The 13034-nt window shown below is 36.5% G+C and overlaps 1 protein-coding gene across 3 annotated transcripts in view; it reads right to left on the bottom strand.

Moving 5' to 3' along the window:
* The window catches only part of AK8 (adenylate kinase 8), an 82770-nt gene that overhangs the window by 37982 nt on the left and 31754 nt on the right, over positions 1-13034 (bottom strand). For all 3 annotated transcript variants that reach the window (XM_068915005.1, XM_068915006.1, XM_068915007.1), the window contains exons 7-10: positions 12743-12814; positions 11448-11648; positions 8609-8740; positions 5628-5717 (exon numbers count right to left, since the gene is read on the bottom strand). In XM_068915005.1, the coding sequence (XP_068771106.1) occupies positions 5628-5717; positions 8609-8740; positions 11448-11648; positions 12743-12814 (495 nt within the window). The remainder of the gene's footprint in view (positions 1-5627; positions 5718-8608; positions 8741-11447; positions 11649-12742; positions 12815-13034) is intronic.

Raw genomic sequence — 13034 nt, 5'->3', positions numbered from 1 at the left:
AAACAGAGGTGAAGGTTTCTTAAAAATGCATAAATTAAAGAATGGTGTATTCATAAATATCTCTATAACTTTTCATAGTATAGTTGTGATGGATGTATATATATAGGTGAACATATAGCCTCATTATAAAATTAACAAATAAAACAGAAAATCAATTTGTTTATTAGTTACTGTTTGGACTCTGTGTGTGTGTATGTGTGTGAAAAATGAAAGAAAAATGGAGAGTTTTTTTCAATAATAAAAAGGGAGTTGCACTGCAGGGCCCCTAAAGCTTGTGAAAAATTAAACTCGACGGATTCAAACTGTCCTATTTCCACTTCAAAAGAGAAGAGGCACTGAGCTCTTCCCAACTTATCTTCAAACGCCCAGCACCCTAGAAAGTTTCTTTAAAAAAAATAAAGTCTCTAGTTCCCCCAAGCACTGTACCCGTTACTGTAGCTGCTGTCTCTCCCTCTTCTAATTATACCCATGTGAGTCTATTAATCAACTTGTAAATTATTTAGAGAGCCATGCGCTGTCTTCAGCTAGTACAAACACACTGCATGCAAAGACTTGCTGAAAACCAATGGAGCTCCCAAAGGGTCTCTCTCCAATGTTCAGACAGCTTGCAGCTCGCCAGTACAGCGCTGTTAAAAACAAGAAATAACACTAAGCTTACCTCCTCAGATATAAAGATTCACTCAGCCTTTCAACTCTGAAACTCTTTGCAAGTTCTTAACAAAGAGGAAGCTGCTCTATTGTCAAATCTTTACTTCACACTTAGTGATGAGAATATTAATTTGATGTCAAAAAAAACAAACAAACAAACAAAACCAAGTGCTTCAGTCAGACTGTGATCACAATCACCAGGGGACCCCAACTTTCAGAGGCTACACCAAAAAGCACCCCTTTAAAACCATTCAAATTTTAAATAAGGGGAAAATCTACATTTGTACAGTAACAGTTTTTATTAGAAAACAGGAGAAATTAGGGAATTCCAGATTTTACCCCCCACATGCAGAATGCCATTGGGGACAGCTTCAGACATTACTACTTAAAAAATAGAAAAATGAAGGAGGAAAAAATAACATAGATTGTGTGTGTTCGACTCTAACAGGCTGCAAACAGTGGGATGTTATGTGTCTTCCATGAATCAGCTCTCTTTACCACCTGAATCTTCATTTTGGCAGAGAAAATCATTACCCAAACTAATAGCAATTCTCCCAGCTGAAAAGCAGAATCTTACTGTTTTGGGGTGTTTTTTTCCCCCTTGCACTTCATACTGGCTTTCTGTCTTTTCATTTTTCTTGGCTCCATTTATTGCAGTGTTGCAAACAGATATATTAATTAGCACTAATCACTTCATGCTATTTCACCATGAAGATGTGGAAAATTCAACAGAATAGCATGCAAATTTCTTTTCATTTGACTGATAACCTATCCTACTCTTGTGATGACCTCAGCGCCAAAATGCTGCTACTTTTATTTTCATTATTTAAATGTAAGCATCTCATGGGGCAAATGGCAGGGACTCTTTAACAAAACAAAACAAAACAAAACAAACCCAGATCGGCTTCTTGCACTTTACGTTCTCCTGGGGTATCCAATTCTAACGGACATCTTAAAAACAGTGAACATAGATACTGCAGAGGCAGCATTAAATTAATGTGTGCCCATGATCTCAGTGAGACAGGTCCAGGATGCAGTCTAGCCCTCCTCAGAATTACAGTGATCTGGGGACATGAAGTCTGCATGAAGGTCTTCATCAAGCCAATGGGGTCTGTGAATGGCCTATCTGCATTTGCATCATTTGTCTATATCCCGAAATACCAGAAGGGGAGGACCGGTCTACAGAACAGTCTCTTCACAGCACTTCAGAACGAATCAAACTGAATGAAATAATTTACATCAGTTCCCTTGCAGCCTAGGGGGTTCTTGGCCGCTAAGCTAGCTTCTTGCTCCAAACGGGAGTTCTCTTAGGCTGCCCAAGCAAACAGAACGTGGTAAATCCTGCCATGGCATTAGCACTATTGAACAAGAGACAGAATGAGAGTTTAAACTGGAGTTTAACATGGTAAACTGGTATCAAACTCCAGTGCTGTCAATTTTTTGCCCAGAGTAAATTCAGCAATAATTGCCCAGTATTCAGTGAAAAATCACAGTATCCTAAAGGAAAAAGTCAGTGCATTTCATTGTCCAAAGAACAACTTTGTGTCTACGACGATGACAGAAAGCAGTCAGGTTGCTGAACTTTTCACTGAAAACATATTTTTAAATACATACATATATATAACAACGGTAGAATAGGATGGCCTGGAAATTTAAAAATTAATAGGCTCAAGGATATCTACGCTGCCTTCATTAAGCAAAATAAATCACCCATACACAAAATGGAGGAGTTTGATAAAGCAAGAGCTAGGATCTTTAGGAGACAGTAAACACTAGAAAATGGGAATGTACAGACTTTCCTTCCATGGTGTACAATAGAACTGGCTGGGATTGATTCTTGAGATGTAGTACATACAAGCAAGCCGTACAGGAAAAAACAATACGAATAATGTTTGTGAATTCTAGAAACTAGAAATCTGAGTAAGTCAACTAGAACTAGAACAGAACAGATAGGGGACAGCCGCAATAACTCAGTAAAAAGTTAGCCCTGAACAAGCTAGCTTTTTTGCCTTTTTATGACACCACAGCGTATCATGTTGGCATATCTTAAATGACTTCAACTATATGCAATCAGTTGTGCTCACAGGAAGGGAAACCATACTGCAATCAGTTCCCAAGGCAATCATTTTAAGAATATATGAGGCATGGGTCAAGCTTTTATGACACTAGTTTGATTTTGACTGGTAATAATTTGATAGCCACATTTCTCACGGTCTGTGCTTGGTACCAGGCTATTGCACTGTGATGATGTGTGATTCCTTGCCCAGAGGAAGGACTAAGCTTGCTTGGCACATAACTAGAAATGCAATGAAATTTTTCATCAAGTTATAACTGCTTTTCCAGTTATAAACATTGTCTGATACTAGCTAAATTACCTCTATTAAAATGTTTCCTTGAGACTGTTATGTAGCCAATAATAATGCAAGAATCTGTTAATGCAATTTGTAATAATGCAATCTCTGTTTTAAGCTGGTTGTGGCTCGGTACCAAGACAGCAAAGACTCTTTGCCTATCTTTCCTCCTCAGTACACCACATTCTTTCATTTTCTCCAAGGCTTTTTGTGAGGGTAGTAATGAATTCTTGTTAGTGTTTACTAATGTAAATTCATTCTTTGTTATCCCTGGGAGAGGAGGATTAGCAAAATGACAGAACTTATTATTTCTGCTATTCCTATATAATATTTATTTTTATTCAGTCCTTAATTTTGTAGTATGTCCTACCAAATAAAATATATGTGCATATAAATAAAAACTAAGAGAGAATTTTTTAGCACAATGCACAGAAATATAGTTATGACTCCCATTAACATTCAGAAGCACTGAACAGCTTTATCCTTGCATGCTATATTAAAAAACTCATCTAAATTTGAAATAATTTCTAATTTGGGGAAGAAAGGAATTACGACTTCAATTTCATTTTCCTGAAGTGAAAACAGCTCCCTTGGACTAGGGGCATGTATATTTTTAGGACTGGATAAACATTACAGTCGGTGAAATTTGTTCACCCTACTGGGAACGCTTCCAGTACTTCCTGTAAGGAACCTTAATAGCTAAGGTGAAGTTTGTAAAATACACACAGAGCACGTGTTTGGCAAAGCTCTTAAAGGACTTATCTTTGAACATATAGATCATCCAAACTCCCATCTCAGCCATAACTGCAATCTAGAGAGGGAGGTATTTACAAAGGCTGTCCTCTGCTCTGTGCGGATGAGGAGAAAGTGCAACCATAGCACACACGTAAGATTCCAAAATCAATGGATACCATGAAAAAGATACGAGTCCTAAGCCTAAAAACACCGCAGAACATGAACTAGATGGCATACACCAGTAGTCGCATTCAGGTCAATCAGACTACACATATACAGAAGTTATTCCCACACATAAAGGCCTAGGATATATTGTGACTAATATACACACAGATCTCTTGCCTTGAGTTAAATGGGCATTCCAGTTAGAGGAATCTCTAAATTAAAACTTCCTGGACGCCTCTCCTAGAAGCAGCAGCTAGGAGCCATTAAGCCCATGAGCAAACGCAGCCTACAGGTGCTCAGAGTCCATCACCCGTTGCTCTCTGTGCCTGGGCCACCGAGGAGGCAGCTCCTCTAGTTCAGGCTGTACAGAGCCACGCTTTCCCTCTGGGGGTCCCCACGCCACTTCCCAGTCCCAGCAACATGGTGGCTGCCACAGAATATTAATGCCTTGAACTAGCTGAGTTACTGTGCTAGGAATAAATATAATCCATTCACTGGGGATGAAGTTCAGAGTTAAAAAGTATTATTGTGTGGCTTGACAAAGTGACTGACAGAGGGACAAAATACCCAGAGCTGCTGGCTGCCACAGGTCTTTTTGAAATGCTGAGGAAAGTACTGAATCGCTTGGTATGGTACCAAGGGAACCTCAGTTCATTTTATCAGCTCGTTTCAGATATGTGTAATTCAGTCTCAGAATTATGCTATTGTGCAAGAAAAGGGGGACTTTTTCAGCTTTTCACCTCAGCAAATGGCTATCCTTGCCAAAAATAAGAGACAACGAAGAGTTTTCTTTGCTCTGGGAAGTTTGCTCAAAATTCCAGTAACACTGAAGCTTAACTGAGATTTCTCTATCTTCAGCAAGAGCATCTCCCTATATTTGTCTCTTTAGTAACCATTTGGCCTATTGCCAGAAACAGGACTGAAAGCTCCTATCCCAGGACATTGTAATTTGGCAAAATAAACATTCTTCCAACCTACCGAAATACAACTTATTCTGCAGTACTACGGATCTGTTTTGATATTTAATATCTACCACATAGAGAGCCATTCTTGTGCAAGACAACTAACAAGCATGTAAGTTTAAGTTGCTGCCCTAAGGAACTTACAGTATTTATGATTCATCTCAAATCACTAGAGAGACTTCCAAAAGCAACAAAGCAACATATGCTTAGGTATTCCTTGTGGTAGCCCCCTCCTACCACCAAAAACGCTGATAGAAACCAAGTACCTAGAAACTTCATTTTTAAATTAAAAAGTTTATGTGAAAGTGGATGAACCTACAGTAGCATTTTATAAGTTAAAACACACATATAAAAGTAGATAGCATTATAGCTCACTTGAAATTAAGATAAAAATCAAATACGATACTATGCTTTAAAAAGTAGTTTAAACTTTTTTTTTTTAAGTTCACATATATCAAAACTGTGATTTTGATTTAGAGATTAAAAAGCATGGAATTCAAATTTTGGGATGTGAGAAAAAAATCTGAATTTCATTTAACAGTTTACAATTCATTCATTTTACAATTTGTTGTAAAGAAATTAGAGAGCTAAAAAATCTAACTTCAGTTACACAGTGCTATAAGTCACATAATGAAATGGAATTAATCAACCTTCAGATTATTCTAATGTAACGCAGATTAGAATTCGATCACGAAAATTTCACTCACAATTTATTTTTTCCCATAACTCTGTAACTGCAGTGCAATGAAACAACAACATGCCCTACCTGGGCATCCATTGTCAAAATAAGGTTTAACGAGTTCTCCAAGTTTTGTCTTGTCTGCAACAGCTTCCTTTAGCAGTTGCCCACAGCAAACTAAGAGGAAGGAAGAACAGAAAGACACAAGGTTAAATTTTAAAAAGGAAGCAAGAAAGAAAAGGGAAAAAAAAAACCCCAGAAGCTGCATAGTGGAATAAGGTCACTGAATAAAATAAAAGTTGTAGGTTTTTTAGGTTCGTTGATCAGATTTTTTGGGGGGGGCAAGCATAGCAAAAAGCAGAGACGGAGCAAGGGAGAATACTGAATAAAAAAGAATACATTTGGCAAAGAACATATTAAAAACAGAGAGAGAAAGAGAAAGAGACTAATCAAATATGTTACTGAAATAATAACTCGAGGGATTGCCAGTGGTTTTCACTTTTTATAAACTTATAATTACTGAATAAAGTTACACCTGCTGAACAGCATCTGAACTGCACTGCTGGAGGTGCAGGATAATATGCAGTTCAAGGAAGTGACTCCCTGGATCATTTAATGATCATGTAAGAATTACATTTAAAAAAACTGTGCTAATGCAACATTATCATTGACATCAAATACATAGAACACCAGGAGACCTAGATTTAAAGTTCCAGTCAGGACAGCTGTACATGAGTTAATGCTACATTGGGGTTGTATAGCACTTTTTGACTAGACAAAGTTACTGAGTCTTACTGTCCCATGTGAGTTAGATAGTATTTATCCTCATTTTACAAATAAGGAATTTAGGCATGGAGAGGTTGCACAACGTCATAACAAGCCCTAATTCCAACTCGGTTTTGCTCAATATTAGATAACAATAACTCTGTACATTATTGCATGACCTTTTAATTAATAATCATAAATTGATTTCACCCTTACTGAAATCAACAGCACCACTGAGTTCAATGAAAAAGAATTCAGCACTTGCATCTGTTTTATTGCTGTTTATCACCCTGTTCAGCAAGCAGGAGTAAGAATACACTGCAGGAACATTTCTTGAGCAAAATTGATGAAGTTTAGTTTTCAAGTGATGAGGAACGAACACAAATATTAACAGTCATTACTTTTCCCAGAGAAGCAAACTCGTATTCACAGAAAATGGTCTAAATATGTAACAGAAATTGTGTATAGACCCCAACTTAAGACAACAAATACGTATATGCTTACATTCAATCCAATTTGTGAGAATATTTAAATAAAGGTTTACATTTTTAAGCCAATGTTTCAATCCCAATGGCCTAATTGGAAATCAAGCATATGCTGAAGTACTCTTCTGAAAAAGGATGGCCTTCCAACTCTATTTTAAATATTTAATTATTGTAATAATTGGTCTACAGTATACTTACAATGAAATTCAACATATGGGTGAAAGAGTGGCAATGGTATTTAGTAAAGAGAGCAGTAGCTGTTTTTTATAGTATTTACTTGAAAAAATAAATTGCAAGTTTTGGCCAAAATGAAAATACTATATCAAACTTACAGTTTTAGAAATAAAGTTCAGAAAAGGTATTCAGAAACACAAGAGAACAGTAATTTCTCTTTAACAGGTTATAACAGACACATTTCATTTTTAATTAGGCTGATTATATAATTCTTAAAAATATTTATTTGAAAAAAACTCTAAAAATCTTTAATTTTTAATATGTAATGGTAAAACGTAGCAATATTAAAACATCTGATAGCATAAAAGTTCTATCAATTTTATTAGTAGTTTTCAGCATTGTAATACAGATTAAAATCATATAAACTTACCCTTTTCCAGTGTACTGGATAATATTTTACTCATATGTATTTTTGAAACACTAAAATAATGCTAAACAGTTAAAACATAAAAGTACTAAGCCTAGACCCCTGATTGATAGACAGACAGACAGTTTCAGAATTGCTTCCATGCCTTTAGTGGAACCACAAAAAATAAAGATCTAACCATTAGTTTGAATGATCGTATGGAAAGTGTATACCCCGTTTTTGAAGGTTTCAAGTTTGAACTTGAAAATTATTTCTTTTCTGAGCAGCTCTACCAAATTTGTAATTGAAAATAATACAGCTCAGATCTTGAAGTTATTATTCGCTTGTAAAGCCAAATCCAGGTTCAGTGAAATCTTTTGCTTGACTTCACCAGGAGTTCAGGGAAGACACTGAAGGACTGACTACATCACTATGGACAGAATTAGTTAAATGAAAGAATCTTCCCAACAAAAAAAAAAAACCACTATCTACTTTTTTTTTTTCATTTGATATCCACTGAAAGAATACTAATGATATGAACTTACGTTTTACTTAACAAAGAGAATATGGCTAATCATCAAATTGTACAGACATCAGACGTTGGCTTAAAATAATTTATGGTCACTCCAATATTAGAAGACGTTATAGAACACGGACACAAATTGCATTGATCCTAGCAGCCTCCTGGGTACTAATATTACAGCATTTTTTAACATCAGCATGTATCACCATGAACAAGCCTCATCCAGCATTTTCTGGCCCTCCCTTATGAAAAAAAGAGAATGCAAATTTTGGTAATTGTTTCCTTTTCTAATATATTATTTTAGAAGCATGGAACCTAAGAGCCTTCCTCATAGTTCAGAGCATATTCTCTTTTAAAAGAAGTGCCCCAGTTTTGGCCAGACAGCTGAAACTGCAAAGACACTATTCATGATCCACCCATACAATGAAGAATTCAGAGCACAACAAGAATGTAACACATGAAAAACTACTGATCTAAAGGGTATAAAAAATGATGACTAAAAAAATGTTAGAGCTGGTTTGCCACAGAATATGTTTTATTGGTTTATATTTCCTCACTGAAATACTTTTCAGACCCCTCAAAAATTTGACATCCACAGTGATGGACAAATAGAAAAATTTTATGTGCAAGAAAGAAAGACAGACAGCAAAAGATAAATGATCAAAAAGAAAGAAAGGAGGGAATTGAGCAAAGTGCATATTTACTGAGAACTTACTGTTGACAACGCTGTATTTCTGAGCTATTAGTGCTGCCTGCAGGCTCTTCCCACTGCCTGGGGGTCCACAAAAGAGAATCCGTGGTGTAAAGGGGGCAGCTGATCGGTGCCGTGTTTGGACATAGGTGAGAGCTAGAACATGACAGGAAGACAAGAAATGCAGCTTAAAAACTATTGCCTTTTTAACTGCTCTCTCTTTTTGCAAAGGCTGTCATTAGGATCATCATTTCTTTTACCACTGAAACATCTAGAGACTCCAACCAAAATCAGGACTCTGATAAAACTGTAACGTCAGCCACTTACAGTGAGAAGCAATTTAGAAATCTTACTGTCATTATACTCATAAACTGTCTTTCATCAGTAGATGTCAAACCATTTTAAAGAGTGGATTCAACTAATAATTGCTCTTTTACCATGTTGTTTTTAGCAGAAGTCATTTTTGCTTGATAGGTACAATTTTACCAGGTACATTATAGAGGGAGATAATTACACTTAATACTTTCTGCAGTTTCTGAACAAATATTTAAGTGTAAAAACTCAGAATGTTAAATTGGTTTGACATTTACCCAGTTTCGTATGTGACTAGTAGATTCCTAATTACAATATAGATATTTGTAGTAGAGTATGTCATAACACAATCAAACGTTGACACTACATAACTGAGAATGATTTTATTCTTTTGTCCACCATTTTTCCATAAAGTGTAAAGACCATTTGATATACTCAGTCTGATTCCACTCTGTTTGCTGGACAATATTCTTTCTTCTGTGTTTTCTATTGCATAGGAAATATTATGTTCACGTCAGTCCATGAACTCTAAGAGCTTCCAAAAGACCACAGACCACATAAAGCAAATCAGAATTGCTGCATGATAGTGATCTGAATTGTTACAGAGAGGAGAGTGAAGATAAATTATGATCATATTTGGACACAGATGAACACTTTTACACTCCACGCCCCTTTTGCTAACAGCAGCAGTGAAGAGAGCAGCTCAAGCTTCAGCATAAGCCCTGTAAGCTTTCCAGGGATCACAGATTCATTTGCAAGTTGCAGGCCAACACTAAAAGCCATGCCACTGCATCTTGGCTGCCATTTTTACCCATGATTAAAGATAGCATGGGCACACCTATACATGCTTTGATTTCCTCTGTAATTGCAGTGGATACAATTAAGTTTAGCCCAAACATCTTAAATTCAAATAAAAAGAGTCTATAGACTAAACAGTTCTTGTAATAAAAATGATACTGTAGTCTAACAAAACAGGGACAAGCTTAGACATCAATGTTTGTATGAACTGCAAAACTATATTAAAAAAACACAAGGATCATTATTTTAACAACCATTTTTAACACTGCTGCATACTAACAGTTCTTCTTAGGCATATTTCTGGAGTGTTATGAAATCTCTTTGTAAGAAAGGGGCAGCTCCAGCAAGCTCCAGTTCTGCTATTTCTAGAGAGTGAACTGGGGTATGAAGAATCTAACTCAAACTGCTGCCACATGGGGTTCTGCACATCTCTTACTCCAGCACCACAAGCTGTGCTGGGATACTATACTGCACAATTGAATCTGATGTCACTTATCCTGGTAAAAAATCAGTAATTCCATTAAAATTTAGAGATTACTAAACATTCTATTTGTACGAAACAATCCATTATAACCTTAACACAGATGCTCTCTTTTAATTGTTTTTTAATCTCTTAGCTGTTGCAATAAACATATATAATAAAAAAAATTGAAAATCACAACAGAAAATAGTCTGCTGCATAACTTGTTCAAAAACAAGCATCAGCTAACCAAGGAGCGCTCTAGTTATTCTGAACATTTTCCATAACCCAGTGTATTGAAAAGCACAAACATTACAGGCAAAGCACCCTGCTTACAAATGATGCTTAATTTGCAGTAAATAACCAAGTTAATTAGGAGTAATGATCCCCTAGACAGTCTCCACATCTAATTATTCTTTAAAAAAAAAAAAAATTGGCTGCTTGATGCACTGCAGAAAAAAGATCTAGAGAGGATTTTTTCATTCCAATTTTCAATTTATCTCACTACATTATTAATTAATAATAATTAATATTCAGGCACTCACATTTTTATTTACAATTCAAGGCATGAATTCTTTATGAATGATGATACGAACTTTTAAATTTAATTAAGTAATTTAGAGGTAATTAATGTGCAAATTCAGATTATAAACTTCCTACTTGTTTATCTTAAAAGTGCAGCACTTGTCATTAAAAAAAGACCTTTTTGAGATGCAAAATTACTGGGATATATCAGATCATCTACAGACTGACAGCTACGAAGTACATTATCAATTGGTCTTTCTGGCAGTTTACTTATTTTCTTCTTGAAGAATCAACATTAAAAGTCAGATTGCATTAAAGTCAAGCAAAGGCAAACAAGAATCGTTGCATGGAAAAGCTACCAGCACAAACAGCTTTCCAATAATGAAATGTTACTAGCTTTGAACTACTCCTACTTCATGTTATCAGACTTGTGCAAGATACTAGCCATATGGGAGATTAACAGTACAGCCACGCTGCAGCCTTCTAGGAGTGTCTCTCACAGACGTAACTGTGACATTTACTCTACTAAGTCAACTTGTCCCTTGTCAGGACTGTGGAACTAAGACTTCCCAGTTATTTGCATTTAACCTCGTTCTGTAAAATAATAACCAGGAACAACCCAGACGCTGCATTAGAAAGAACACAACTCAACTGGGAGCCATCTGGCTTGACCAATCCTATTCCTATGAACTGTCTCTAAAGGCTAGGAACTGCTTTTCAGATAAGAGTTTATCAACTATCAAATTTGCCATAAAGGTACATATTTACCCTGTGATAGGACATCCATGCAAGGCTGGTCTGCATTAATTGATTTCAGAAATTTTTGATAGGTCTGGAAAACCCCAGGAAAGTTTCTGTGATACTCCAGCAGTTTCTTTGACATCTCCTGTTCAGATATATCTTCTGGTTTCACCAAACGCTGCTGCACCAGAGGGTCGCTTGGCCAGTCAAAGGTCGTATGGTACACCTCTAGAAGTTAAGACACTGATTAGGAACCAAGAGGATGATTTAATAGGTCTTGTTCAGCTCTACAGTTTTCCTAACCAATACCAAAGTCTATGTTTAAGCCTTATGTGCTGGCACAAGTGGTAATCTGTGCACTGCCCTTGTTACACTTACAGTTGACTACTACTCAGCAGATACACAGAGAGAAAGTGATCGAGATACCTGCACACCCCTGTAGCCAAGACAGCTTGATGTGCTCCTCAACAGGGAGTGTGCATTGCCTTGTATACACTGCAATCTCTATTGCAGAGCTGCACATATGTGGTTCAAATAAGTCTTTTAGGAGAAGCAATAGTAGTGATGATGGATTTTGTTCTTGCCAAATGATCTGAAAGTGTTTTATAAGCGCTAATGAGCTATTTCTTAGACAGACGGACAGTACTGTCACCCTTCTTCTTCAAATCAGTAAAGCAAGTCAAGTAATGGCAATATGACTTATCTAACATCACAGAGAAAGAGCTGGGAACTGGGGACAGTTCTCCAAACTCTTAGACTGAACCTTAACCAAGGTCTTTCACAAGTAAATCTCCTTTACTGAAAACAGAAGTCATTCCTTTAGTTAATAGCATTCTTTTCAATTCTGCTCCAAAAACATCCAACATGTTTTTTTAACTGAGCAATGTCAGGATTTTATTTCCTGCTGGATGACTGATAGAGATACTGAGCAGAGAATGCGGAGCCTAATCGATTTGATAGTCATTCAAAGGAAGATATCTGAAAGCATAACTGTCTCTCAGAATAAATCAGGATCTAGGAAAGACACGTGGCAAAATATAAGTTCATATGGAGAGATTTAACCTTCAAGTATTCTGTGCTGCAATAGCCTACTGTTCAGAGGCCCACTACCTAGCTTTACATTTTCCTGTATTCTATTGCCACAGAAAATAAGATACTGCTGACATACACTTTTTCCAAACCGCTTAGATTTATAATAATAAATTCCTACCGTTTCCTAGAGGGGTACCATTTAAATTTTAATCCTGTTGATATTACAGTGCTTCTGGGACCAAGTAACAGTCCATTTTCTAGTGGAGATCAGGAACAGATGCATACTATACCTTCTGTGAAGGGATCGAGCCTTTTCCCAATGTTCCGCTCAATCAGCACAGTGTCTGGAGCATAAAGCACAACTAGGCACCAAAAAGAAGAAAACAGAAAGAAGTGTAGCTTTTGTTAGTTACTAGCTTTATTTCCTGTAGCTGTTTTGATGAGTCCTGGTATTAAGGATGCATGAAAGTATTTCAAGCATATTTGTCTCCATTTGTCTCATTTTGCTAATTTCCCATCATTCTACCTGCAAATACTCGACTTCACTTTTAATCAGAATTTTCCTCCACCTGCTGAGCAGTA

The sequence above is a fragment of the Struthio camelus genome, chromosome 20 (genome assembly GCF_040807025.1).
Source record: "Struthio camelus isolate bStrCam1 chromosome 20, bStrCam1.hap1, whole genome shotgun sequence".
NCBI lineage: Eukaryota > Metazoa > Chordata > Aves > Struthioniformes > Struthionidae > Struthio > Struthio camelus.
Note: the sequence above shows the minus strand (reverse complement) of the source record. Positions and strands in the feature narration are given on the sequence as shown.